Below are 24,588 nucleotides of genomic sequence, written 5' to 3' on the forward strand. Positions count from 1 at the left end.
GGTTCCTATTGCCCTTGGAGTGACTGGTTCCTCTCTCTTGGTAAGAAAGCCCTTCGGCGTGGTCTGAATGGAGCCGGTGCTCTCCGATTTCGGGTCGAACTCTGTACTTTGCCTCGGAGTCCGTAGAGGGGAATTGGGAACTGGTGTCATTTCGATTAGTCTCGTATGCAGAGTATGGCTGGCATCCAATGACTTGTTTTCCGTTCCTGAACCTTGTCTATACTTTGCCTCAGATAGAATCTTGGTAGTGTCGTCATTACCGTTCTCTGGGCTTGTCCCGCATCTGGGGCCTAGCGGCTCTTGTGTCGCATCTCTTTTGTCCAGAGTCTTGGGAGGGAATGCAGACTGAGTGGGCGTACGTGGGCTCACTGCCTCAGGAGAGAGATGCCTTGCGTTGAAGATTTTAGGTCCTGGACTGGTTGAATTTGATGTTCGACGTTTATCGTTGCCGAGAAGTCGACGAAGAGCCGAGGAGACGGTTCCTCTAGTCTTTCGTCTAGTTGCCTCGGTATCCTCAGGTGAAACCTCGTCTCTTCCGGACATGGCCTGTTCTTTTGACTGGCTGCTGTCTCTTGGGTCTTCTGTAGACACTCGCAGCTCTCGTAGTATATTTGTGAGCTGTCTTGAGGAGGTCCTTTCTGGCACCATCTCTTCCGATAAACGAGGGCTCCCGTCCAAACTGTGGTTGTGACTCGCGAATCCGTGAGTCTCGTCAACAGACTTGCTGTCCTTCCCAGGGCTGTTTTGCCGTCGATTCAAGCTTCCACGAGGCGTTCGCCGAGTTTGAACAGGATTCGATTTTAAGATTTGCTGGGAATTCTCGGGTTGAGAAGCTGAGTTCTTCTTAGGAGTGTGCGAGATGATTGGAGAGTCATTCTTAGCCGATGTAAACTGCAGCCCTGCGGCACTCGTATCATCTACCAAGCTCTCCTCTGCCGTTGGTGATAATGGATTTAGGGATTGACGCATGGATGGTTTATTTGAAGAGGCCGAGTGTGACGTTTTCGGCCGGATTCTTTTGATGTTAAGCGTCTCGCCTGAATTTTCCGTTGTTCTCACAGTCGGCTTCCCTCCGCTTCCTGCCACCCATAAGCATGCGTGACCTTGAGGGACCGGAGTTCGTTTTGAACTTACGTGGTGCTGGTGTAGGAGTTGTAGGAGATGGTGACTTCTCTCGGTTGAAAGAGGTAGCCGGAGAAGATCGCTTGCTTTTCCACCCTTTGGGCAAGCCAATGGTGAATGGCTCGGAATTCGACGACCGAAGAAGCTCTCGGCGGCTCGGGCTCTCCAGTTCATGGCTCGTTATGGCTAAAATCGACAAGTTCTTCATGTTTCGGATGACCTCACGCCAGTTTGTGATGATCATCTCAGCAATATCATTGGCCACATGGATTTTGTCGACAGATAGAGGGCCTCCTTCGCCATGTATTGCAATCTTGCGCTGCCGTTCCTTCTTGATTTGAGGCGGGGTGAGGGGAAATAGTAACAATCCTGAAGACGGGTTTGCAAGCTTCATAGTGTATGAATCCAACAAATCACTGACGAGAAGCGGTCCAAACACGATTCCCAAAGCTGTGTATCCCATGAGGTCCGAGGTCGGAAGCGGTCGACCCTGCTCGTCCTCACGAGCCGCTGTCTCAGCAGCACGACCAATCAAGGAAAGAAGACCAAATACAGCACATATCAGTTCTCGGCGATACTGAGATTCGACGGTCCCGATAGCTAGCGCAATAAGTCGAGCGCGAGTCTTCGTGTCCTTGGTGCGGCTAAGCTCAGGCTCTTTTCGAAGCTGGCTATGGATAGCCACAAAAGCGTCAAAAAGCGGAAGGGAGCCTAGTATACCACCTGGAAGTACCGACAGAAACTTTTTGAAGGCTGAGGCTACATCTTGCGGGCCAGCGTTGATGTGAAGTGGAAGGGTAGGGCAGCGGATTGTACCAGTGACCTCCTCTCCAGCTTTCTCGTAGCAGTAATAGTCGAAAATTGCGTTGACAATGCGGGCCGATCCAGAAATACGAAAGACTCCTCGTGTATTAGGGCCTGGTGTGGTGTCGGTCAGGATAATCTCCACGGGAATGGCTCTGTCAACATACCATACTGGGCCAAGTATTGAGCGGTGGCCCGGAAGCAAGTTGGCAAGACGAGTGAGCCAGGGGCATAGTCGGAAGGGAGGTAGAAGAGGCTTTTGCCGCTCAGTCGAATCATTGTCTGAAGATCGAGCGATGTAGGTTCCGGTTTTCTTGGATGAACCAGATGTAGAGCGATATTGCTGACGCTTCTCTTGTGTCTGACTGCCCCGGGTGGTCCTTGTGGATTGGATGGCTGTCCGGATGAAGCTGGGCGAAGCACTCGAGCCCACCATCTACGCTTTTCGGTCATAATAGCCGGTATCCTGGGTCGCTGAAAGACTCAGCAGGTGATTGGGCGTAGACAAAATACGACACTTACATCTCCTTTTAAATCTCCGACAACGAGCACTCGGATTCCGTGCTACGGGTACATGTCAGCCAAGGTCAAGAACCTTCAGGTCTGACGCAGCTGAATAGCATGCGGCGGATACGAGATATCTCATACCTTCTTGGCTAATCGATTGTACTCCTGAACGAATCTTAGGCGATCTTGAACGTCGTCCGTATCTGAGAACATGGCCAGATCCCTAATCGATGATGCCCACGTTGCGCTGCTCGGGAGAAGTCTGCCTCGGTGCCCTTCTTTGATGGTCAATCCCGGCAAGGTGTTCGAGGCTGTAAGTGGTCGTCTACCAACATCACTGGCGTTGATGGATGCCATTGAGGCTGCTATAGGTAGCCGAGGAGGCACGGTACTGGTCGGTGCTGTGCTCGTGGCTTGGCTTGTGAGGGTCCCGGCCTCAGGATCTCGAGACATGTCTGAGGGTAAAGATGGTTCATTATTATTGTAAGGCTGCATCGGAAGAAAGACCAGGGAATGGCTGACCAAAACCGTCGTGTACGAGCGAGTAGGCCAACTAGGTCGATTTCGGGGTGGAGAATATCGAATGTCCAACAACGGTGATTTATGAAGTGACGTAAAGGACCGGGAGACCGATAGCGTATGATACCAGTTGGCCCTCATGTGAAGACAATGCACCTGCCAAACCGAAATGATCGGATCTCATGCAGGTGGAAGATGATGGCGTACCTACCTCCTGCCGTCAACCCCTTAATCAGCATCTATCGTGACCGCGCCTGCGATGTTAACATTCTTCAGTCACGGCGGCGGATGAAGCCGCTGTCGTCGTTGTTGCCGCTCTCATCCGACCCGTATCCAGCGCCCGCGACACCACCAGCGGACAGAGCACATTACACGGGAGGACAGCAGCCGAGTGTAATGTTGGGCACGTTCTCATTTCATAATGCAGCCAGACAGCCGGCTTCTCCGTAACCTCCCCCCCAACCTCTATAATGAAGCGAATAAATAATGATGAGGTACGCGCACCGTCTGGTACTCCTCCCAGTTACGCCATCATACGCCTGGCACATGCTGATACCATGTCTACCGTTTCCCAAGTCATTCCAGCGAGGATCCGTCGCTCTTACTTCTATGCAACTCCGATTTTGTTCCAGCTTCAAGGTCCGTTGATGTCATCTTCTTCTCCATGCAAGAGTACATACTTGAGTATGTCTGACAGGGAAATGACACCCACGAGTCGGTTGTCATCGTCCACTACTATCAAACGATGCACTCTTGACTTGCGAACTGTGTCAAAGATTGAGTCCAGTCTGTCCTCGGGACTGCAAGTGTAGATTCCGGGCGAATCGTCAGGTCGCATGCACAGTGCCTCTCCGACGCTGGAGGATAGCTCTTCGTACGCACCCCCTTTGATACACGGAATGATGTCGACTGCTTCGAAGACGTTAAGCAGACGGTTGTGCGCATCCACAACAGGGACGCAAGATATGTTCTGCTTGACCATCATGTCGACCACGTTGAGGACCGAATCGTTCATCTTGGCGGTAGCGAGGTTCTTGTATGTGCCCAAGCCAATCTCTCTGAGGGACTTTTTCAACAGGACGGTATTGTGCTCGTTGTTGACAGCGATGAATTTAAGGATTCTGTACTGTGTTATGACACTGACAACCATCTCGCGACCGGTTTCGTCGTCTACGTCCACAAGGGGAATTCGGCGAGCGCGCGTCTTAAGCATGCGGCGACAGGCCTCATAGAGAGGTCTCATAGGGTTGACGGACACCGTCTCGAGAGGGGAGGCCCCGATGGCCTTTTCGATATCTGCAGACATGTTGGCATGCAACCTGGAGCCAGTTGTGACCATCTAGTACGACGTACCTCGCAAGCTGCTGAGTCGGAACTGTTCCAGTTTGTGCATCTCGTCGGGAAACTGACAATAATACTGGATCACGTTGATATAATCCGTCGCTGTCAGGAGGCCGGCGAACTTGGAATTGTGCGAATCCCACAGCGGCGCAGAAACGATAGCTGTTGGGTAGGTCAGAATAGACTGCTCGGCGCATCGAGGCAAACATGACTCATACCATTCTGGATGAGGATGTTAAGACTCTTCTTGATCAGAAGGTCGTTATCGAGCACTATGAGGCGGAATGAGAGCGGCAGGACATCGTAGCTGGTTCGAACTTTGAGGAAGTCGCGAATAGATCTCTGGTTAGGAGGGAAATGTTAGCGACAGCTCGGAGGGATCCAAAAGTGCCCCTCACGATGGCGTCGTGGCCGAAGAACAACCCCGCATGCGCTCGCTCTGATCAGGGAACGAAATCGGGCACGGGCACGGGGTCGGAGAGGCGCGCGAAGAGCGCGGGGTTGGTCAAAGAAGACGGGTGGCTTACCAGGCCCTGAATCTGATCCTTGTCGAGCGGGCTGGCTGGTTTCTCTGGCATTTTGCGAGCGGCGGACGAAGAAGGTCTCGGGCGAAGATAGGATGAGGGCGTGACGAAGGGGAGCTCGTGACCATGTGGTCTCGCGATAGACGCAGCAGTAGCGACTGCGGGTGGTTGTAGTGGACCGCTACCGCTAGACCGTTGTTGATGCGACGTGGGCATGGAGCCAGCATCGGCATTGCCCTTCGAAGCCGAGGAGGCGTCGTCCATAGTGTCGTCGTACGAGGGCTAATGGCGCGCGTGTGGCCCCTCTGGACGCTGGACGGGCTAAGAGTGCGAAGAAAGCGGGAGACGGGGACGGGAGAGGCGGGAGGCAGAGACAGTAAGCGGAATGAGAGGTAACAGGAACCAAGAGGGAAAAAGAGAGAAAGAGAGGAATTCGTGGACCGAAGAATGGACTGGGCTAGATTGGACGGGTTCCTTGTGGTGAGATTCCCATGGGCTGCTCTTTTTTCCCCCTCCCAACGTGCAGCAGCAATGAGGTAAGGCGAGAGAAAGATACCTACCTACTTGCCTACCTCTAGTGTACCTAAGGTAGATACCTAGGAAGGTAAGGATTAGTTAAGAGACCTAACAAGTGTAAACAGTTACAGCGGTGGTACGGGAAGCGGTACCGCTACTGGCAGCGAATAGCATTTATCTGAGCTGTGTCCCTCTTGTCTCACTTGCGGAGCAGTGTACCTATTCTGTAACCAGCCTTTATCCCTTTATCTTTACCACAGATAAGGATAAGACCACCCAGAAAAGTGACTACATTGGACTTTGGCGAAACCCAACCGATTAAGGTAGGCTGGGGGGACATCGACCATCTGGATCTTGTTTGTCTTTTTCTTTTTTTTCTTCATCCCCCCCCCGCAAGCGCGGTCTGGTGCTGGCGCTGACATTTGGCGTTGCCAGAATGCGGTGATGATCGACCGAGTCGCAAAGATACTAGTTGTTCATGCTTGGTACTGCCGCTCAACGTATGCAGCGGTGTTTCCTCCTAGGTTGTGAGGGGGCTGACCGCGACATAGTGGCGTGTTTCGCCATTGGTGATGACCTCAAACTGCTACTTTAGAAACGGGGAGGGTAGATGCGACCATGTTTCTTCAGTGCTGTCCAATGCATCCGATGACCTCTTCCAAACCCACAAGGGGGATACACACGCAGAGCGACACACCCAGCTACAAGGTAGGCAGGCAATCGAGCGATGAGCAGCGACAATGACAAATAACAAGAAGCAGCATCTTGTTGGTGAAGAAGCTGCCGTCAGCATTCCGGCCGAGGCCAAGCACACTGACTGGACTCAACCGATCCCGCGCCGCAGGCTCGACACATATTTATTGAAGAACAGGATGAGATTTAGCCAACGAGAAACAAGTGATGATTCTCCGCCCGTTGCTGTCCGACGCTTTCCTTTTCCAAGACAGCTTGTCTTGCCTTGGCTCAAGGTCTGAAGACACGTCTCCGAAGAACATGCAAGTTCAAGACATTTCCTAAAATGTCCATTTGAAATTTTCAGCTGATCTTTCAGATACCAACAATTCGATTGAAATCTACCTTGAATGTGAATACAGCTAGCAGTTAGACGTTTTCTTGTATCATCCAACCATCACTGTCACTCTGACAAGATGGTCTGTTCTTGACTGGCTTTAGGCGACATGGGTGACAACTACTTGGCCTCGCGTGACACTGGACCCTGAGACCCTTCTGAGCTTGGCGCCTTATCGCTAAGTGCAAGCCATCAAGGCAAGTCTGAAGGGAACATGGCAACTAAGAGTGCAGGCCGGTGTCTAGCTTGGGCGTGTTCATCTGAAACTTCCTCTGGCCCAAGATAACCGAGGCAGAGCTCCCCAAGACAGTGAGTGAGCGCATCGTAGAAGGGACGGAACGTAAGCTTGCAGTTACTTCTGCTCGACCCTCTATGCACACTCATTCCACGATAGGAGCATTGCCACAGCTGCCTCAGGTGGGTAGAACATTCTGGAAATGGCTCACTAGCTCTCAGCGATGATATGACGATGACCGGACGATTCCAATGCAGAGAGAGAGAGGGGGGGGGGAGAGAAAAATAAAAGTTCGTGATGATGATGGTCTGGAGAGGGTTTCACGTCAACTTCAAGCTATCATGTCACCAGTGTGGCTTGCGTTGTTTACCAAAAATGCCTCTGGAGGCAGCTCTAGGCTTTCCTTCTTCATCCACACTTGCCCAAAGTTAAATGCCTGAGCGGGAGAAGGCATCTCGAAAACTGTCGAGATAAGGCGTCGTCATCGAAGGCGCCTTGTGGATTTCCCACATGTAAACGAATGATCAAGGTGGTCCGCGTTTACCAAGCTCGAAGTTTTGTATCGCGCGGCAGCGTCGCCTGAGGGACATGGAAGACTGGGTCTTGCTGCAGACGGGAAAAATTACGGAGTGAGGCGGTGGGTGGGTACATTCAATGTTTTCGTCTCGCTGGGTCATAAGTCACTGGCCAGTTGCATGACGAGTAAAAGCCGGCGCACGCTGCAGGTACACTCGAACCTTCCTATGTACTCTGTATCTCCTCTCTCTCTCTCTGGGACCTCTAAGCCGGAAGGGGTAAGAAGGCCCAAGGTTATCAGTCCCACATTGGGTTTCACGGGCCTTTCTTTCGTCGTCGTCGTGGTACTGCTGTTTTGCTGTTGTGCTTGCTCGCTGCCCGTTGCTTGGTGTGTTCTCCACCCCACCTATCGTAGGCAGGCACCTTACCTCGCACCAGCCTCAAATACTTATCTACCTAGGCACGCTAGAGAGGGTCCCGGTGGCTTGCTGCCGCCGCCCCGATTGCTCTTGCCGCGGGTTGCTGCAACCTGATCCTGGGTCAGTGCTCCGCGAGGCACCTAGAGCATCCTCCCGTCGCCTTTCCTCCCAAACCCTCATTTGACCGACTGAGTCGTCCATCCTTCGACCGAATTCCGGGACTCTCACACCGGCCAGCAAAGAAGCATCGATTCGCCGAGGCGACTGACTGCTATCGAGCGTGCGTCTTCAATCAGCCTGTTCGACAAAACCGATACTTTTATCGAGCCGCCGAAACCACTGTACACTTTCCATCCCTCCAGTCGTCGGGCTGCCACAACGCTCGTGTTGCGAACGAGAGGATCCATCCAAACAAACAAGCACCAGCTTTCCGATCTGCCACCTCCACATCGAGTCCTGATACCATCAACACTGGCCCTTGTCGCCCACTTCGGCCATGGGAGTCTGCCAATCCTGCTGCGGAGGTATTAGGTTTTCGATCGTTATGTCTGAGCCGAAGCTGATGGTGATCGCCCAGGGAGAGCCCGCGATGGTCTCTATGAGCCAGTCCTCGCCGATAGCGAAAGGGAAGCCGTTGCTGACTTGCTCCAATATCTTGAAAACGTATGGCTTCTCTGCCACTTCCATCTTTTTGACCTTGAATACTGACTTGTTTCAGCGGGGTGAAACCGACTTCTTCTCGGGCGAACCTCTCCGAGCTCTGAGCACTCTTGTCTTCTCCGAGAATATTGACTTGCAACGGAGTGCGAGTCTGACTTTTGCCGAAATCACAGAACGAGGTACGTCAACACTCTGATTGCTTGCCGTCGCGAATGCCCTTCGCATAGCTTTAGCCCACCTCACCGTAATTTGCTGACAATTTGCTACAGATGTTCGCGAGGTCGACCGTGATACCCTTGAACCCATCCTGTTTCTCTTACAAAGTCCCGATATCGAAGTCCAGCGCGCGGCCAGTGCCGCATTAGGGAACCTGGCGGTCAACAGTAGGTTCACCTTCGCAAGCAGCATTGTAGGATGCACACTGACTCAAGTCATCAGCCGAGAACAAGGTTTTGATTGTTCAGCTCGGGGGCCTTACGCCCCTCATCAGGCAGATGCTATCGCCGAACGTCGAAGTGCAGTGCAACGCAGTCGGCTGCATTACAAACCTGGCCACACATGAGGAGAACAAGGCAAAGATAGCACGGTCGGGCGCTTTGGGTCCCTTGACGAGGCTGGCAAAGTCCAGGGACATGCGAGTCCAGAGGAACGCGACTGGAGCCTTGCTCAACATGACGCACTCAGGTATTTCTTACTGGCATATTAGCTTGAGGGATGCGGGACTGACAACCATGCGACAGACGAGAACCGCCAGCAGCTCGTTAATGCCGGAGCAATTCCTGTTCTTGTCCAGCTACTCTCCTCGCCCGACGTCGATGTTCAGTACTACTGCACGACGGCTCTAAGCAATATTGCTGTTGACGCTAACAACCGCCGCAAGCTTGCTCAGACAGAGTCCAAGCTCGTCTCCTCGCTCGTCACTCTTATGGATTCCTCGTCACCCAAGGTCCAGTGCCAGGCAGCCCTCGCGCTCCGTAACTTGGCCTCTGACGAGAAGTACCAACTGGACATTGTGCGGTCAAACGGCCTCGCCCCTCTACTCCGACTTCTTTCGTCGTCCTACTTGCCTTTGATTCTCTCCGCTGTAGCATGCATACGAAACATTTCCATACACCCTTTGAACGAGTCGCCCATCATCGAAGCCGGTTTTCTGAAGCCGCTGGTCGATCTTCTCGGGTCTACCGAGAACGAAGAGATCCAATGCCACGCCATCTCAACCCTTAGGAACCTGGCCGCCAGCTCTGACCGCAACAAAGCTCTTGTCCTCGATGCGGGCGCTGTTCAGAAGTGCAAGCAGCTGGTGCTCGATGTGCCCGTCACGGTCCAATCCGAGATGACAGCTGCGATTGCGGTTCTGGCTCTTAGCGACGAGCTCAAGTCTCATCTCCTGAACCTCGGGGTCTTCGAGGTCTTGATTCCCCTCACACATTCCCCCAGCATTGAAGTTCAGGGCAACAGTGCTGCAGCTCTCGGCAATCTCTCTTCCAAAGGTGTGTTGAACGTTTCTCGATTTAAGTACCAAGCTGACAATAAAAACTAGTCGGCGACTATGCCGTATTCGTTCAAGACTGGAAGGAGCCCAACGGCGGTATCCATGGTTACCTGACGAGGTTCCTCCAAAGCGGCGATGCGACATTCCAGCATATAGCGATCTGGACTCTGCTTCAGCTGCTCGAATCTGAGGACAAGAATCTTATCCAGTTGATCGGCCAGGCGCAAGATATTGTCGACCAGATCAAGGAAATCGCGAATCGCCAGATCGAGCCGGACAATGAGTTTGAAGACGATGACGAAGGCGAAGTTGTCAACCTGGCACAACGGTGTCTGGAGCTGCTTGGCCAAAGTGGCTCCAAGACTCACATCGAAGGTTAAGGAAGACGGCAACGCTACACACGGATCTCACTTCATTATTTTGTTCACCAATTTCCCTTCCGGGGTACTATAGCAGGACCAAGGAGCTTGGAGGCTTGGGTTGGTGGTGTTATCGGCGTTAATCAGCATGCAGAATGAGATTCGGTTGTTACGTTGAGTGTATATTTCGGCGTGGAAGCATCTTGAAGGAGCGTTTATTTCGGCGTGCCAATGTCCTGGCGGACGATGATGCCGCCGCCGTCAGAGGCCACGCCCAGGTTTTTTTTTTCTTTTAGCTTTTTTTTTCTTACACGGAGACGACCCGGACCTTTTGCTTTGTATCAAGCATCGTGGCTCGTTTGTCGGGTCATACATGTCTCATATTACTCGGCCTGTCGTCAGGCTTGATGAACCTTCACCTGGCGCCCTTTGGCCCCCCCTACCCGTTGTAATTAGGATCAGACTTTAGAAGACCACAAACACAACTCACAATCTGTGATAATTCAGCTTGTGATTGGCCGAGGCTCACATGTTTCCCGTCGCGTCTCGTAATGCCTGAATCACGTATGATGGCACGGTGCAATTCCACTTGGGCCGCGCCTCAGTTTCGGCCCTCTTGGACATCGCGTAGTCCGTTTTTCAGCCAATTTTCCCTGAACAAAGGCAATCCTTTGGCCACCACCTTGCCCCCGATCAGAGCCAATGGCACAGGTCCGTACGTCCGCGAGTCTCTAGAGGCCTCCAGGTTATCACCAACCAACCAGCAATGCCCTTGGGGGACCTATTGTAGCTACTTTTAGCAGAGGAGCTTATGGGACGATTGCCAACGACGGCTCGTACCTGAATCATCATGTCTTTCTGTGAGTCAGGGCTGTTAAACAGTACATAGTCGCCTGGCATGCCCACCACACGCTTGACACCGATGCTCTTTGGGAAGATTGGGATCTTGTAGTAGACCAGATCGCCGACGGCAATATCGCGACCGTAACGGTAGCGCTTGTCCGAGACGAGATTTTCACCGGCAATCTCAAAGGTTGGGAGCATGGAAGGGCCGGACGCAGGACCATAGGCGTAGCCGTATTCCCAGAAGACGTGGGCGAAAGCCATAGTTTTTCCCACATTCAGGACCAGGCGGAAGGGATGTCCCGCCATTATTGTTGGAGCGTTTGCATTCGCGATCGTGGTTGCATACGAATGATTTGAACAACCTTGTGTCTGCTGACTGCTGTATACCTAGAGCGAGTGAGGAACGGAAACAGGAAGTGCTGAGACGAGCGAATCGGGCTGACGTCTGAGGTTCCGCTATGTAGAGCTTGGACCATTCGAAAGCTCGTCGCATTGCGCGACTTGATTGGTGCGAGAGCTGCCATCTCCGGCCCCATATGAAAGTTCCTCCCTGCTTGCTTGCCTGTTTGCCTGCCTCCTCCGCACCACATTTCTGCATCTTGCAATCACCTTTACCATCTACAGGACAGGAGCAAACATTGAACGGAGACAAACGAGGCCGAACTGTAACTCAGAAGAAAACCCTGAATCAAAACTGTCACAAATCGGATCAAAAGTATCCAACATGAGTGGCACACGATGTCTGTACAACTATAGCAGGGCAACCCTTTATAGGGTCTTCGTCTCGCCCTTTGAGAAGGTGGAAGCCTTGGCCCGACGAAGCGCCCTTGCCCATCCCGCCCCCAGAACACTACCGCCAGTATTGTCGCCGCCGATGCAGTCTTTCGCCCGTCACGCAGCCCTTATTCACCGGCCCCGGAAGCCGAGCAGATCGGCAGAACCAGAGCCGAAGGCTGCTCGAAGGCTCCCCTTCGACGAGATGATCCGCGACCGCCAAATCTTGGTCGTTGACGAGGACAACAAGCTGACGGGCCCGCACAACACCTCTCGGGTGCTCCAGTCGCTCGACCTGGACACGCAGAGCCTGCGGATGGTCTCGCGGCCACCGCCGAACCCGACAGGGGACCAGCCACGGTACGCCATCTGCCGCGTCATCGACAAGCGCCTCGAGAAAGAGCGCGAGAAAGAGCAGGAGAAGGCCAAGAAAGAGACTGCGCGCAGGCTGGCGCGGATCAAGGAGCTCGAGCTCAACTGGGCCATCGCGTCGCACGACCTCGGCCATAAAATGAGGCAGCTGAAGGGCTTCCTGGAGAAGGGCTACAAGGTCGACGTGATCTTCGCCAAGAAGAGGGGTAGCAGGGTGGCCACACTTGACGAGGCGGAGGCGCTTGTGAAGGCGGTGCGGGACGTCGTTGCCGAAGTCCGGGGTGCGAAAGAGTGGAAGGAGGCGGAGGGACAGCCGCCCAAGGTGATGAGGCTATACCTGGAGGCGCCACCATCGGCGAAAGCTCCTTCCAAGTCTTCTGCCGTCAATTCAGAGCCTTCGGAGAACTGATAGTCCTGCGGGATCATGTTAGGGCAATTGGGCCGCGACAGACTACGGATGCTGGTATGATGTTACAGGGATGCGCCTGAGGCTGTGTCATGGATTTTGCCTGTATATTAGAGTATCCATGAGATTTTTGTATAGTAGATCTGCATACAGAGCCGAGGTTCTTGCTGCTGCTGCTGCTCCAATGTGCGTCGACATTCTAATCCATCTTGATAGAATACCTGACACCGAGGTTTCCAGAATGCTTCTTATGCCTATAATTCAACATATCTATGTGAGCTAGAAAGACATTGATTCATTTGCTAGGCTGAAGCACATAGGTGTCGTATATCTACTCCTCACTCCTTGGTCACATAAGTTCAGAGCCTCACAAACAAATATTTTTCAGACGATGGTCAGGTGGCTGAAAATTGGCTTTAGCGAAGGCTTCTTATTTCAACCCTTGTGTGATCAATGGGCATATTTTGAGATCTGCCTTTGACTTCATACGTATCTGAAGAGACATATCTAGAGCAGCTTCTGTCTAGACAAGGAGCTGGTTGCAGCAGCCATGTGCAGCGGCTGAGTGGTGATTCAGATGATGCTATGAGGCAGCTACAGGTAGACCAAGGTCAGGTTTATAGTACCTTTATCCCAAGAGGGCGGTACTCTCTATCTCTGGGGTTAAGATCTAACTGGTTGTTACCTACGATTTCAGTCAATGCGGTAGATGCCCGGATACCTCCATGGTATTTCTTCTACAACTTTGTATTGTGTTGCTGAGCATGGCACTTTCACTGGGTCTTTTTTACGGTGTATATGATCATCCCCAAGAGGGAACGCCTTGTAACTGTACCTCCCGAGTTGAGAGTGGTGATTCGCGTTACAGCTGGGACGTCATTCCCCGCACTATGCACTTAAGCTTTAGCGAGCTTTTAGCGCGGGGCACCCGTCGCATCCCGCCTCGCAAACCCCTGTGACTCAACCCTCCAAAACTTCTCAGCCTCCCAAGACCGATCAAAGACACTCCAATCGACCGCTACCCACCCACGACAAAGCCCTAAAAAAATTCCAACGGAACGTCGGGCAGACAAAATCGTCACGCTTCTCTACGACCGGAAACAAGGGAAGGAAGGATCAGCACATAATGGCCACAGAAACGCCAAAAGCCGCGCCGCCTCCGGCCACCACGGCCACTCCCGAGGACAAGAAGGTTCAACAACTTCAGCAGGACGACAAGGTGCAGAAGAAGGATCCATCGGCAGAATCTGCAGAAGGAGAGAAGAAGCTCTCAGGCGCCGAAAAGAAGGCATTGGCAAAGGCTGAGAAGGCAGCGAGACGAGCAAAGGCCAAGGAGGCGCAACCCGCACCACCGCCCGGTCAGGGAGGTGCCCAGCAGGGCGGAGCAGGCGACGCCAAAGGAGGAAAGTCGAAACCAAGACAGGACGGTCCCCAGGGATATAACCAGGCTGGCGGCCCGAGGGGCAGTTCAGGAGTCAAGGCCGTTCCGGTTGCTGCCCCCAAAGACAACAGACCCAAGGTCCCCGAGTGCTTCAGTCACCTGTCTATGGCTAAGAGGATACATATGACGGAAGCCGATAAGGATGTTCACCCGGCCGTCCTGGTATTGGGTCAGCAGATGAGCGCGTTTGCGATCAGCGACAGCACCACGAGATTGGAGGCGACTCTGCTGGCGTTCAAGAAGGTTGGTCTTGTGCCCTCGCATCCGGCGGTATGACTCGGCTCTAACACGGCAGTAGGTGATTGACTCCTACACAACGCCCCCAGGCAACACATTCTCGCGCCACTTTACATCACACATCCTGAACCCGCAGATCGAGTACCTCTCGGCATGCCGGCCCATGTGCTTCTCCATGGGCAACGCCGTCCGCTGGCTCAAGCTCCAGGTCAGCAAAATCGACATTGACTTGCCCGACATCGATGCCAAGAAGCTTCTCAGCGAGTCCATCGATAACTTTATCCGCGAGCGCATAACCCTGGCCGACTTTGTCATTGTCAAGACCGCCGCCGATAGCATCGAGGACGGCGAGACTGTTCTGACCTATGCCTACCACCCGCTCGTCGAGCGCGCCCTGCGCCAAGCCCGCGCCGACGGCAAGCGCTTCTCCGTCGTGGTTGTGGATGACCCATTCGAGAACACCGGCCGCGACTTCGCCAAGCGTCTGCGCGACTTGCCCGGCAGCGATGGCGGCCTCGAAGTCGCCTACTGCCCGGACCTGAGCGCCATGCGCGACCACCTCCGCGAGACGTCGCGCGTGCTGGTCGGCGCCGAGGCTATGTTCAGCAACGGCGCCATGTACGCCCGCGCCGGCACGAGCGACATCGCCATCGCCGCGGCGGACCAGGGCGTCCGCGTCGTGGCGCTCAGCGAGACCATCAACTTCACCGAGAGGGTCGCCATGGACTCTCTCACTTACAACGAGATCGACCCGGAACAGAACACCGAGGAAGGGTTTCGGCTGCTGTTCGACACCACGCGCGATCGTTATATCTCGGTAGTGGCCACGGAGCTGGGCATCACGTCGCCCGTATCTGTGCCGGCGATTCTCAGAAAGCTGGAGGAGCTGTAAGCGTGGAGACCAAGGAAGACCACGGGGGGTTATGAGAAGTCGAGGCATAACTTCTGGAGGCATGTGATGGAGGTTGGGGTGCATGATGTCGTTGGCCTCTCGAAGGATTTGGCATTGGCAGGGTAAGACTTTTGCTCCTCTTGACTTTAGATAGATACCAAAATCATGCTGGCACGAGTAGAGTTGCACCATAGACCACTTGGTCATCAATTACAAGTCTGTACATGATTTCATGCGGCAGGAGTAGGTTATCTGTGCGGTGTGCGTATGTATACAGCTTCGTCGTCAGGCTTGCGTACAGAATACAACGTACGCTGCTCGTTAATATAACGCTGTCACCAGTTACACAAGCGGTCTACCCGCAGTGGCCCTCTCCAGCGTCCTCATCATTGAAGTTCCCGCATCTTCCTTCGTATGTCAATTTATTTTACCCGGGCAGCCTTGTCCGAGACATGTTCCTTGGTTATCTTCGTCAAAGACACACACCCTGTCTCTCTCCGTCCAGATGAGGCACTGCGATGGTACGGGTTTAGGCAATTATTTTTCGCTCTTGGAGCGGGTGGTTCTCACAGCGGCAAATCAATCGCCAGGGAGGGGGGGGGCATTGCTTAATGAGTTTCACAGCGTCGATTGAGCCCTCTCTCTAAACGCCATATGTACAAAAGGGAATCTGCTCCCTGGAGTGAAGGGGATCCCCCAATTGGCAACCTCAGCCAGCCATGAAGGGCACTGCGCAGCGTGGTCCCATCCTCTATCTCAGATGGCCTGACGACGGGATGCTCGATTCCACACGCAACGCCGTCGCCCCTCCTTTCTCGAATTTTCCTTCTTGATGCTGGTCTCTCTGTCTGCCCCTTCTCTCCTTTTCTATTTGGTTTACAGCTTCCGTCAGCCGTAGCTGGGTGTTGGAAAACATCCGTCGTCTATGCCTTGGCCGCCTCCTCCTCCTTGCGCGCCGCCGCCCTCGCGCGCTTCTCAAGCAGGATCGACTTGCGCTCGCTCAGAATAGCCGTCTGCTTCTCGTCAATACCCTGCAGCCAGTAGCCGAAACTGCCGCCGCCGAGCATGTACACCGGGTAGGCCCAGAGGGACTCCTTGTTGAAGAAGGGGCGCATCTCGATGCCCATCTGCCAGAAGCGGACGGCGAAGCCTGTCGAAGGGAGGTTCTAGTCAGTCATGGCTGCTCCGGTCGCGCGGGTGCCGCATGTGTGGAGAGGGGCGGCCGCGTGGCCGGCGTATGTGACGATGCGAGGCTGCAAGGGGAAAGGGCACGGGGAGATGAGGATGTATCACGTACCGAAGCCACTCCAGAAGACGATCCTGCCGACCATTGTCGATTGTGAAAAGGGTTCTTATCGGGGAGGGAAGAGGGCGTGTCAATTGACCAGTGTCGGAGGGAATGGGCGCCGCTTCCGTCGTTTCGCGATTGCGTCGGGGGGGTTCGATCGTGGATGATGTCGAAGCTTGTCCGTACGCTCTCCCCCGGATTGAAGCTGTCCGCGTGCCTGCCGGGTCGCCGGTACCTGGGCCGGAACAATTGCAAATCCAGTTTATCCGATTCGGCGGCGCGCGGGGCGGTTTAGAGCACTGTAAGTCCCCTGGAGGGCTCAGGCGGCGGCACAGCGCTGTTGACACACCGGAAGCTAGGCGTCAAATTGTTCAATCGCCCGTCGAAGAGAAAACGCATATTGGGTCAATGAAGAAAAGAAGAAATTTATGCAGAAAGGAATTAGATGGACTGTCTTTAGGAGGCAAAGAGGTAACGAAGAACGACCTTCAGCAGGGGCTCTGGCTGCTTGGTACAAAAAAAGGCGAAAAGTAGTCCGTCTGGTAGGATACCAATCAAAAGACACCAAAGATACTTGGCCTTGCAATCTGCAATCGCTAATATCAGCATCCGATATGGTGTAGTGGCCAACATGATGCCCTCTCATCTCTTGAGAGGTTAGGCATAGCCCCGAGTTCGATTCTCGGTTTCGGAATATTTTGCTTTTTGTCCTCATATTTACTGAATTAAGTGATGATTGGAAAATATTGCAAGAAAATAAGTAGAGAAGGAAAATACCCCAGTCATTGAATGGTTTTTGATTCAACTATTGCATGTCTTGCGACGTGACCTATATGCGTGCATCATCTAAGCATACGGGCTGGTTACATTATTTAACATATGGCATGGAGATCAGGGATTCACTTATCAATTTATCCATTAATAGCGTCTTGGTTTGCCAGCATTACGGGTATCATTTATTGTATCATCTAGATTGTACACAGGCTGAAGCGAACTTGTTCGAGTGCGCCGAATGTCCTCTCCCATAGTAGTAGTACATTACGTATTTTACAAGGCACCGCCAACTGCCTGGGCGATCCACATAGCTAACCTTACTTGGAGACCGACCCGTCTCTCGTTCTTGGAAAAGTCTTCGCGAGTGACACGCTCAGCGTGTTCTTGAAGCCACGTCTGCTCCTGGCCAAGGCGCTTCTTGAGGTCCTCGTCTTTGGTCAGGATCATGGCGCCGGCCTCGAGGTCATGCGAGTAACTGCGTTTCGTGTAGTTTGAGCTTCCCACGATGCTAATCGAGGGGTTCTGGTCTCCCGGAAGCGTGATCCAGAGGCCTTTGGCATGGTAGGTCCACCCGCCGGGCTCGCCAACTGTCCCCTTGCGCCACTCCTTCAGGACAATGGAATCATCGAGCCCGCGTTCATGAACAGCGCGGATGAAACGGCGGGCGAGGAGGGTGTAGGCGCCCGGTAAGAGTCCGGATACGCCGGGGGATTGGTAGAACCCGTTCGCCTGCTGCGAGGCGGTAATAACCACGTTGTTCCGTGATGCGGTCGAGAGCAGCAGCTTAGTCAATGATGGTGCAGGGTTGAAGTATCCCGCAGTAAAGGTCCACGACGAGCCGCTGTATTCAGGCTTGCTGAGTGTCGATAATACGTGAGTAATGGCAGGGAGCTCTGTCGAGGTATCGGGCTTCATGAGTTGGGACAGTTGAGCCAGCATATACACCTTGGTGTCTTTGCCTGCATCTGCCGAAGCAGATTGCTTGGGCGAAATCAGGGCGTCCAGGGTTGGTGTGGTGGTGCCGATGAACTGCTTCGGCTCCTCCAGCGGTGAGGGTGCGGGATTGGACTTGGGCCAGGTCAAGGTGAATCCAGCAGCTTCTTTTGAGGGCTCAACAAGGAAGCTGAAGGATGAGACACCATGGTGTATGTTCCAGAAGTAGTCGGTAACGTCTTTGGAGGAGAAGAGGTGGTAGCGATCTTGTCGGTTTGTGAAGTAATCGGAAGAGAGGTTTGCTCTGCATTTCTGTTAGTCGCGAGTGTTTCATAGTGCATCAATGTCGTACCCAGAGAGAATGATTTCATCGTCAATCCCGTACAGCTTCATGTGTTGCAGTCCCCATCCCTCGTTGATCCGCTTGGGTATGTACTTCTTCCTTACGCCTGTCAGGTTGGGTGTGTGGTACATCCGAATCTCAACCCTATCCGCGCCAAACTCAAAAACGAGCGGTGCAAGAAGAGATGCGCACGACGGGTTCGGCTCCTCTCGAGTGCCTCGCAGGGCGTCCGTCAGGATGCTGAGCTTCAGCTCGGGGTTGTTTCGCAGCGCTTCCTGGAGAGTCGCAACCTGAAAATGGAGACTATCAACCGCCAATTCCAACAGATCCGTCTATACGAAAACATACCAGCTCCTTCTCTGTTTTTCCGATGTACAGAGTGGACAAGAATACCCTCCTCTTTGCGTTCCGTATCCGCTCCTGTGCCTGCGTTAGCCCCGTCCCTAAGCCCGTTGCACTCGCGCGTGGTGCACACCTTGAGTGTTTCATAAAAGTCGGCCGGTGTTCTAATGATCTGGATCTGGGAGCCGTTGACGCTGAAGGATGGTGCGATCTTGTCGAGCTCGTTCGCGAACGGCGCAAGCATGCCAGCAGCGCTACCGGAATTTGAGGCCGATGGGGTACCGGCAGAAGGCATTGCGAATCGTCGGCATTGCGGTCGTGCGCGTGTGACATTCGTTTGGGCGAAGGGGATTTTGAGCTTCGTAGAGCACCGCGAAACACCGCGGACAATCATCGCGCGTCGGTCGACTGGAAGTTTAGGAGCTGGCGCTTTCCAAGATGCTTAATCCAAAGCTCATACAAAGCAGCAGAGCTTCTAGACATGGGTGCGTGCATGAAGCTCCGTCATTGGTGGCGGGTTTTGCCGGGAGCGCAAGGGAGTCCAAAACCCAATGGTCTTCGAGGTTATGTAATCCAGAGCTCCACCTTGGGACCTGCGGCGTTCAACCTTCGGAACGTCAAGTCTTCAATCACGTCGTCGTCTGTATAGCTCCTCGAGGTCAATTGACCAGCCGCCACCATGTCGACCCCCGCGAGAACGTTCAACAACCTGCGCAAGATTGGCATTAAGGTATGTAACCGATTCCCACGCCGCCTGTGTCACCGTTGCTAACCTTCGCCCGCAGGAATACTTCCGCCAGATGCTGGTACATGGCTCCCGAACCCCCCGATCGCCATTTCCCCCCTAACGCTCGAGAATAGTACATTGGCGACACCAAACACGGTCGTCTAGTCGGCGAGGACAAGGCGGGCAACAAGTTCTTCGAGAACAACGACGAACTTCCCTGTATGGTTCCCCTCCTCCATCGGCCGTTGCGATGAAGGAAGGAGAAAGGACTAACGAAAGGGGCTGACAGTGCGTACGCGATGGGTGGACTTTAAGAAGCATGACTACGACTCTGCCCAGGTTGAGCCTGGTTGGCACGCGTGGCTGGCGTACATGGTTGACAAGCCGCCCACCGAAGATGCTCTTCTTCATACCAAGACGCGGAAGTGGGAGGCCCCGCACGTTCTTCCCAACTTCACTGCGACACGAGGAGCTTTCAAGACCTACAACACGTAAGTTCTTGTGGGTGTTTTTTTTTTTGACAACTTACGGAGAGACTGACACCAGGTGCCTCAGGACGAAGCCAAAGGTTTTCACTTGGGAGCCCAAGGCTATTGAGAGACAATGAGTTTTGAGAGATTGGAATGAATGTATATATCCAAGGTCGCTTGACGCAAAATTCAGGGGTTCTACTTTGTGATCAATGTCACCATGGGTGTCGCGAAGTGAATCCGTACGAAGATAACACGAATCGAGTGACAGCGACGCATCCAAGGTTCTCGTCTGAACACCAGGATTCTAAGTCATTATTGGAATTGCCAGGGTTTCCTGGAAGCGCTTTGAAACCTACTGGTAGGCAACCAAGCGCGGAAGCAGGACAGGCGAAAAGCCGTGTCGGCGGCTTGTAAGCTATAGGGGCAAGGCCGCCTACATTTGGGGAATGCCATGCTTTATGACTGTCAGAATGCAACAAGGCTGCTTATTATCATGAAGCTTACAATCTAATATCAGGACCTACCCGTGGCAGTAGCCTCACGCAGTTTAAGACGAATGGCTAATGGTTTTTTATTGGCGCTTCGCGAGTCTGGTAAACTTGTCCGCTTTTTCTCGCGGGTTGGTGTCTTTGAGCACATTAACACTTGGGAGTACGGATGCAGAAGGCACCCAAAAGAGAGGGTAAATGGAGAAGCAAGTAAGTGGTTCCAGAGACTCAAGGATCAAGGGCACATCCTATTAGCAAACAACGCAATTCTGGATATCATCATCCGCGTACTCTGGTACGCAGAAATTAGCGCCATATCTTGTGGGTAGCTTAGATCCGGGTGCAGAGTCAGGGCTTGTAAGAGAATTCCTTGTACTATCATGTAACAGAACCCTGCCGTCGCACGGGGAACCCTACCGAACAGAAACTCATCGCCAGATTGAAACTGCCCATGAGCTTGAGAGTACAGATTGAGAGAGGTATATACAGCCCCGCTCGACTTCAGAACCCGACATACTCCCAAGCCATATCGAGAAAGTCAAGTCACACGCATTTCCAGACCAACACCCAATACATATACGCAACAAGCCTCTTCGCGGCCCGGTCCTCCAACGTCCTTCCAGGCCACCTCCGGTCCTTCAACCCCGCATACATCTTCCACGTCGGCACCGTCGTCGTCATGCCCGCGAACTCGGCCTTCGCCGACAAGTACACCCGCTGCAGGAACTCCTCCTTGCTCTCGGGCAGCGGCCTCGACTCGCCGTGCTTCCCCCTGATGTCGAGGTCCCACTGCTCTTGCAGCCGAGTGCGCCACTTGTGAAGCCGCCGAGCGTGGCGCCGGGCGGAGAGCCACCTCCAGGGGCAGAGTGCAAATACGAGCACGCGGAGGGAAAAGGCAGGCCAGGACGGCGGGGATACCTCGTGGCCGGGCGATAGCCATCGGGCTTCTTGGACGAGAGGCTCCGTGCTGATGGGCTGCTGGGTACTGGGAGGTTCCGGATTCTCGCCGTCCCAAGACACCATCACGATGGCCTGCGCTTCGCCAGATGGCTGAGCTTTGTATATGCACCAGACGCCGTTTGGCCCTGAACCTGCCTTATTGCCGCTAGGTTCTTGAGAGGGAACTGGGGATTGTAACGTGCTTGCAGTATATAAGTTGCGGAAACCTCCGATGTTACAGATATGCGCGGATTTCGATGCCGGCTGCCTGGCTGGCGGTGTTATACTAGTACACCAGGAACTGTGCAAAAGTATACAATGTTGACACAGTAGGGGTCGGTGTCAAGAAGGATGGTAAATTATCTTTCAGATTCGGACAAGAGGACGGACTATTGAGGTATTAAAAGAAACTGCAGTATCATGCCTGCTGCCGACCTAGCTCTTAAGGATTGGGAGCACATGGTTCCAGCTCACCTTAAGGGACACCGAAGGAATGCCTCCAGTGCAAGTTGAAAGTATGTTCTGAGGCGATCATGTCCATCACAGGCATATGCACTTTTGAGTTTTTCTTTTTCTTGGAAGAGTGTTGGAGTATATATGACTCGCTGGCTTTGCATCAAAAGACCATGTTATACTCCCTGCCACTGCGACACTCCCAACAGTGATAATGTTGCAGCCAGCTATGGTTCAGGCTTCTGCTTGTCATGCGCAACCTCCGCAAACCCCTTCTCCTCAAGCTTCAGCGATCCCACGTCCGGCACAAGCGGAGTCTCCGTCCCCTCCGGCGCCACTGCTGCGCCAGCGACCCCGTTGGCCACAGCCTCCCCGCCCGCTGAGAATCTCTCCCACGCCGGCGGGTTGATCCTACTAGGATTCGGGTCTGGCTTGAAGTGATATCCCCTCGCCCTGGGTCTCGTCCCCGTGCCCTGCGGCAGCTCCGCCTCGTACACCGCGGCGAAGCGCTCCGCCTGTTCTTCGAACTTCTCCGCGAAGGGCTCCTCCGCAAGTGTCGTTCGGATACCGGTGAAGAACTCCTTCATGGTATGGTGGTTGTGAATCTGCAGCAGTGTCCAGCCTAGCATCTCTTTGGCGTTGAGGAGGTGATGCAGAAAGGCTCGGTGGTGCGTTGTGCAAGCGTAGCATTGACAGCCTTCAACAAGAGGTTTAAGAGAGGTCTCATTCTCGGGAGACCACATGTCGTCGCCGAGCGGCAAGATAGCGTTGCTCTGAGTACTGGGTGGAGGAAAGGTGAATGACAGCGCTACGCCAGCGTCGGAGATGGTGTTCATGAAAGGGATCGTGCAAACATCAACGCCCAGAGAGATTTGCCGGAGTATCGCTTGGGGCGTGGAGGGAATATGGAGAGAGAGACGCGGCAGCGAAACCAGAGGTTCGTAACTGTCCTCCATATCGGGCAGTAGGTCCACGTCGTAGATTGCGAGCCCTGAGATAGAGTCGATGACATCCTCAGCCAAGTGACGAAGATGCTCCCACTGTATGGGATGCGGCACCGCTAGGACTGGCGCAAACACAGAGACCCCAGACTCCTCAAAAGCCTCCCGCCTCTTGGGCGTCAGAAACGCGTTAGTCCACTCCTCGGTGCGCTCTGCCATGCGGGCCAGCTTCTTCGGAACCGGCATCGTGCTCGTATGGAACAGGTCGGCGGGGCCAATGGCAATGTCGGGCTTGAGCGTCTCGACAGCCGCCGAGTACTCGTCCGTGGTGAGGTTCCGGAAGCCGGTCGAGGTGAAGATGGCCATGAATTTTGCGCCGTTTCCTACGGGAGTCTTAATCGCTGGGCATCGTCTAGGGGCAAGAACAGTGGCCACGCCATCGGGGAGGCAGGCAAAGGTGTGGAGGGGCTTCTTATCTGGCGAGGGTATTGAGAGCACCGAAGGGTTCTTCTTTTCGATGACTTGTGCTCTGATTAGTTTCATATGATATCAAAAATAGAGACATATGGGTCAACAAACAGTCCTCAAGCGCCATGTACACTGCACTGATAGAAGTATATTTTTCGAGGTTGTCGGGCGTGACGTGAGGGACGACGCCTCTGGATGCCACGGCGATGTAGTTCGGGGTTTCGATGGGATTCCGTTTGGGGAGACTCAGTCTTCCCAGTCGAGCCGCCGAGGAGCCATTTGCGGCTTTCTTCAATATCTCAAATATCATGCCTTCTGAATTCCTCTCCACGTTGAAAGTTTCTGCATTACTCATCTTGACACATCAACGACCCCTTCACGCAAGTCGTGAGTCAACCTTTGTGTCACAGGGAGCCGGCGTGGAGATGGCTTGCGGATGCTAGGCCCGACCAAACAACCCTCAGAAATCCCGAGTTGCGATTTCTCTTGAAGTAGTCCTCGGTGCTTCCTCGCTTGCATTCGCCAAATCAAGTCGATGGTTGTGAGATGTTCTAGCGCAAATGTAGTGAAAATGAAAATGGCAGCCATACGCGCGACAACTTCAGCCACACCGAGCAGAGTGGACGAGGCTTGGAAGTGTGGCGTATGTGTGTGCCCCTGTTAATAAAATGGACCTGTGTGGGTCTTGGAGCGCCAGCCGATGACGGCGGGCTACCGCGGCTCGGGCTCCCGATGGGGGGCTCCTGGGGCTCGGAGCAGATCCGGGCGAAGGGCGCTGCAGGGGTTTAGACAACGCACAAACTCAGTGCGACCGAGCCGTCTTGGCCAATCATCTAACCACGTCCGATGCCGCTGCAATAGCATATGCAATGCAGATCGGATGAAGATAGGATGTCGCTGCTGATTTGCCTGTCATTATAGAGGCCCGGCTGCCGGTCGAGGCCGAGAGACTCACGGTATGACGTCTGCTGGCGTTAGCCAAGACACACAAACATTGGCAGATCTGGGAAGCGAGGAGAAAGGTATGTAAGAGAACTGATGGAAATCTGAGCCTCAAGGATAAGGATTAAAGGCTGATCCTGTAGATTGGGTTTTCAAGCTGGAACGTCGGGTCGAGTAGCAACCGGTTGATATTAGTTGTCCAACTAACTTGACCGTTCTACTCCTTTCGTTTGTTGTCGGATAACTACCCCGGTAAGAGTGATTCAAGTACTAAATAAAGCGAGACAGGACGAAAAACACACGGTTTGATTGAAAAGTGCAAAATATCTTGATGCTATTTTAATGCTAGTCTAAACCCATAAAAGACTGAACCTTGGCCAACTATTGTATCGTGACAAAACAGGCATGCAGCTTTTTCAAACCCTC

At 53.6% G+C, this 24,588-nt stretch overlaps 11 protein-coding genes and 1 non-coding gene across 12 annotated transcripts; 5 read left to right on the plus strand and 7 right to left on the minus strand.

Annotated features, from left to right (window-relative positions):
• Positions 1–1,024: 1,024 nt before the first annotated feature.
• On the minus strand, positions 1,025–2,205 carry GLRG_05016 (RhoGAP domain-containing protein; the record flags this gene model as incomplete). The annotated part of the gene is made up of 2 exons (XM_008095701.1): positions 1,025–2,040; positions 2,094–2,205. 2 exons carry the CDS (start codon positions 2,203–2,205, stop codon positions 1,025–1,027), a joined length of 1,128 nt encoding a protein of 375 aa, XP_008093892.1.
• A 1,381-nt stretch (positions 2,206–3,586) lies between these two features.
• Positions 3,587–5,081, minus strand: GLRG_05017 (uncharacterized protein; the record flags this gene model as incomplete). Its single annotated transcript, XM_008095702.1, has 4 exons — positions 3,587–4,248; positions 4,306–4,455; positions 4,512–4,635; positions 4,821–5,081. 4 exons carry the CDS (start codon positions 5,079–5,081, stop codon positions 3,587–3,589), a joined length of 1,197 nt encoding a protein of 398 aa, XP_008093893.1.
• Positions 5,082–8,068: 2,987 nt separating this feature from the next.
• On the plus strand, positions 8,069–10,104 carry GLRG_05018 (uncharacterized protein; the record flags this gene model as incomplete). The annotated part of the gene is made up of 7 exons (XM_008095703.1): positions 8,069–8,096; positions 8,150–8,235; positions 8,291–8,411; positions 8,502–8,615; positions 8,671–8,916; positions 8,973–9,722; positions 9,773–10,104. 7 exons carry the CDS (start codon positions 8,069–8,071, stop codon positions 10,102–10,104), a joined length of 1,677 nt encoding a protein of 558 aa, XP_008093894.1.
• A 580-nt stretch (positions 10,105–10,684) lies between these two features.
• Positions 10,685–11,235, minus strand: GLRG_05019 (uncharacterized protein; the record flags this gene model as incomplete). The annotated part of the gene is made up of 2 exons (XM_008095704.1): positions 10,685–10,864; positions 10,924–11,235. The coding sequence occupies 2 exons, from the start codon at positions 11,233–11,235 to the stop codon at positions 10,685–10,687; spliced, it is 492 nt and encodes a 163-aa protein (XP_008093895.1).
• A 418-nt stretch (positions 11,236–11,653) lies between these two features.
• Positions 11,654–12,484, plus strand: GLRG_05020 (translation initiation factor IF-3; the record flags this gene model as incomplete). Its single annotated transcript, XM_008095705.1, has 1 exon — positions 11,654–12,484. One exon carries the CDS (start codon positions 11,654–11,656, stop codon positions 12,482–12,484), a length of 831 nt encoding a protein of 276 aa, XP_008093896.1.
• Positions 12,485–13,607: 1,123 nt separating this feature from the next.
• On the plus strand, positions 13,608–15,051 carry GLRG_05021 (initiation factor 2 subunit family protein; the record flags this gene model as incomplete). Its single annotated transcript, XM_008095706.1, has 2 exons — positions 13,608–14,165; positions 14,221–15,051. 2 exons carry the CDS (start codon positions 13,608–13,610, stop codon positions 15,049–15,051), a joined length of 1,389 nt encoding a protein of 462 aa, XP_008093897.1.
• A 923-nt stretch (positions 15,052–15,974) lies between these two features.
• On the minus strand, positions 15,975–16,382 carry GLRG_05022 (NADH2 dehydrogenase subunit 14K; the record flags this gene model as incomplete). Its single annotated transcript, XM_008095707.1, has 2 exons — positions 15,975–16,201; positions 16,349–16,382. 2 exons carry the CDS (start codon positions 16,380–16,382, stop codon positions 15,975–15,977), a joined length of 261 nt encoding a protein of 86 aa, XP_008093898.1.
• Positions 16,383–16,947: 565 nt separating this feature from the next.
• GLRG_13120 lies at positions 16,948–17,033 on the plus strand. The gene has a single exon. It is a non-coding gene; the product is annotated as a tRNA-Glu (tRNA).
• A 353-nt stretch (positions 17,034–17,386) lies between these two features.
• On the minus strand, positions 17,387–19,026 carry GLRG_05023 (uncharacterized protein; the record flags this gene model as incomplete). The annotated part of the gene is made up of 4 exons (XM_008095708.1): positions 17,387–18,350; positions 18,399–18,679; positions 18,738–18,809; positions 18,865–19,026. The coding sequence occupies 4 exons, from the start codon at positions 19,024–19,026 to the stop codon at positions 17,387–17,389; spliced, it is 1,479 nt and encodes a 492-aa protein (XP_008093899.1).
• Positions 19,027–19,410: 384 nt separating this feature from the next.
• On the plus strand, positions 19,411–20,065 carry GLRG_05024 (NADH ubiquinone oxidoreductase subunit NDUFA12; the record flags this gene model as incomplete). Its single annotated transcript, XM_008095709.1, has 5 exons — positions 19,411–19,461; positions 19,517–19,537; positions 19,593–19,677; positions 19,748–19,949; positions 20,014–20,065. The coding sequence occupies 5 exons, from the start codon at positions 19,411–19,413 to the stop codon at positions 20,063–20,065; spliced, it is 411 nt and encodes a 136-aa protein (XP_008093900.1).
• An 897-nt stretch (positions 20,066–20,962) lies between these two features.
• On the minus strand, positions 20,963–21,442 carry GLRG_05025 (uncharacterized protein; the record flags this gene model as incomplete). Its single annotated transcript, XM_008095710.1, has 1 exon — positions 20,963–21,442. One exon carries the CDS (start codon positions 21,440–21,442, stop codon positions 20,963–20,965), a length of 480 nt encoding a protein of 159 aa, XP_008093901.1.
• A 596-nt stretch (positions 21,443–22,038) lies between these two features.
• GLRG_05026 (tRNA-guanine transglycosylase) lies at positions 22,039–23,575 on the minus strand (the record flags this gene model as incomplete). The annotated part of the gene is made up of 2 exons (XM_008095711.1): positions 22,039–23,273; positions 23,332–23,575. 2 exons carry the CDS (start codon positions 23,573–23,575, stop codon positions 22,039–22,041), a joined length of 1,479 nt encoding a protein of 492 aa, XP_008093902.1.
• Positions 23,576–24,588: the final 1,013 nt, after the last annotated feature.

The sequence above is a fragment of the Colletotrichum graminicola genome (assembly GCF_000149035.1).
Source record: "Colletotrichum graminicola M1.001 genomic scaffold supercont1.16, whole genome shotgun sequence".
NCBI lineage: Eukaryota > Fungi > Ascomycota > Sordariomycetes > Glomerellales > Glomerellaceae > Colletotrichum > Colletotrichum graminicola.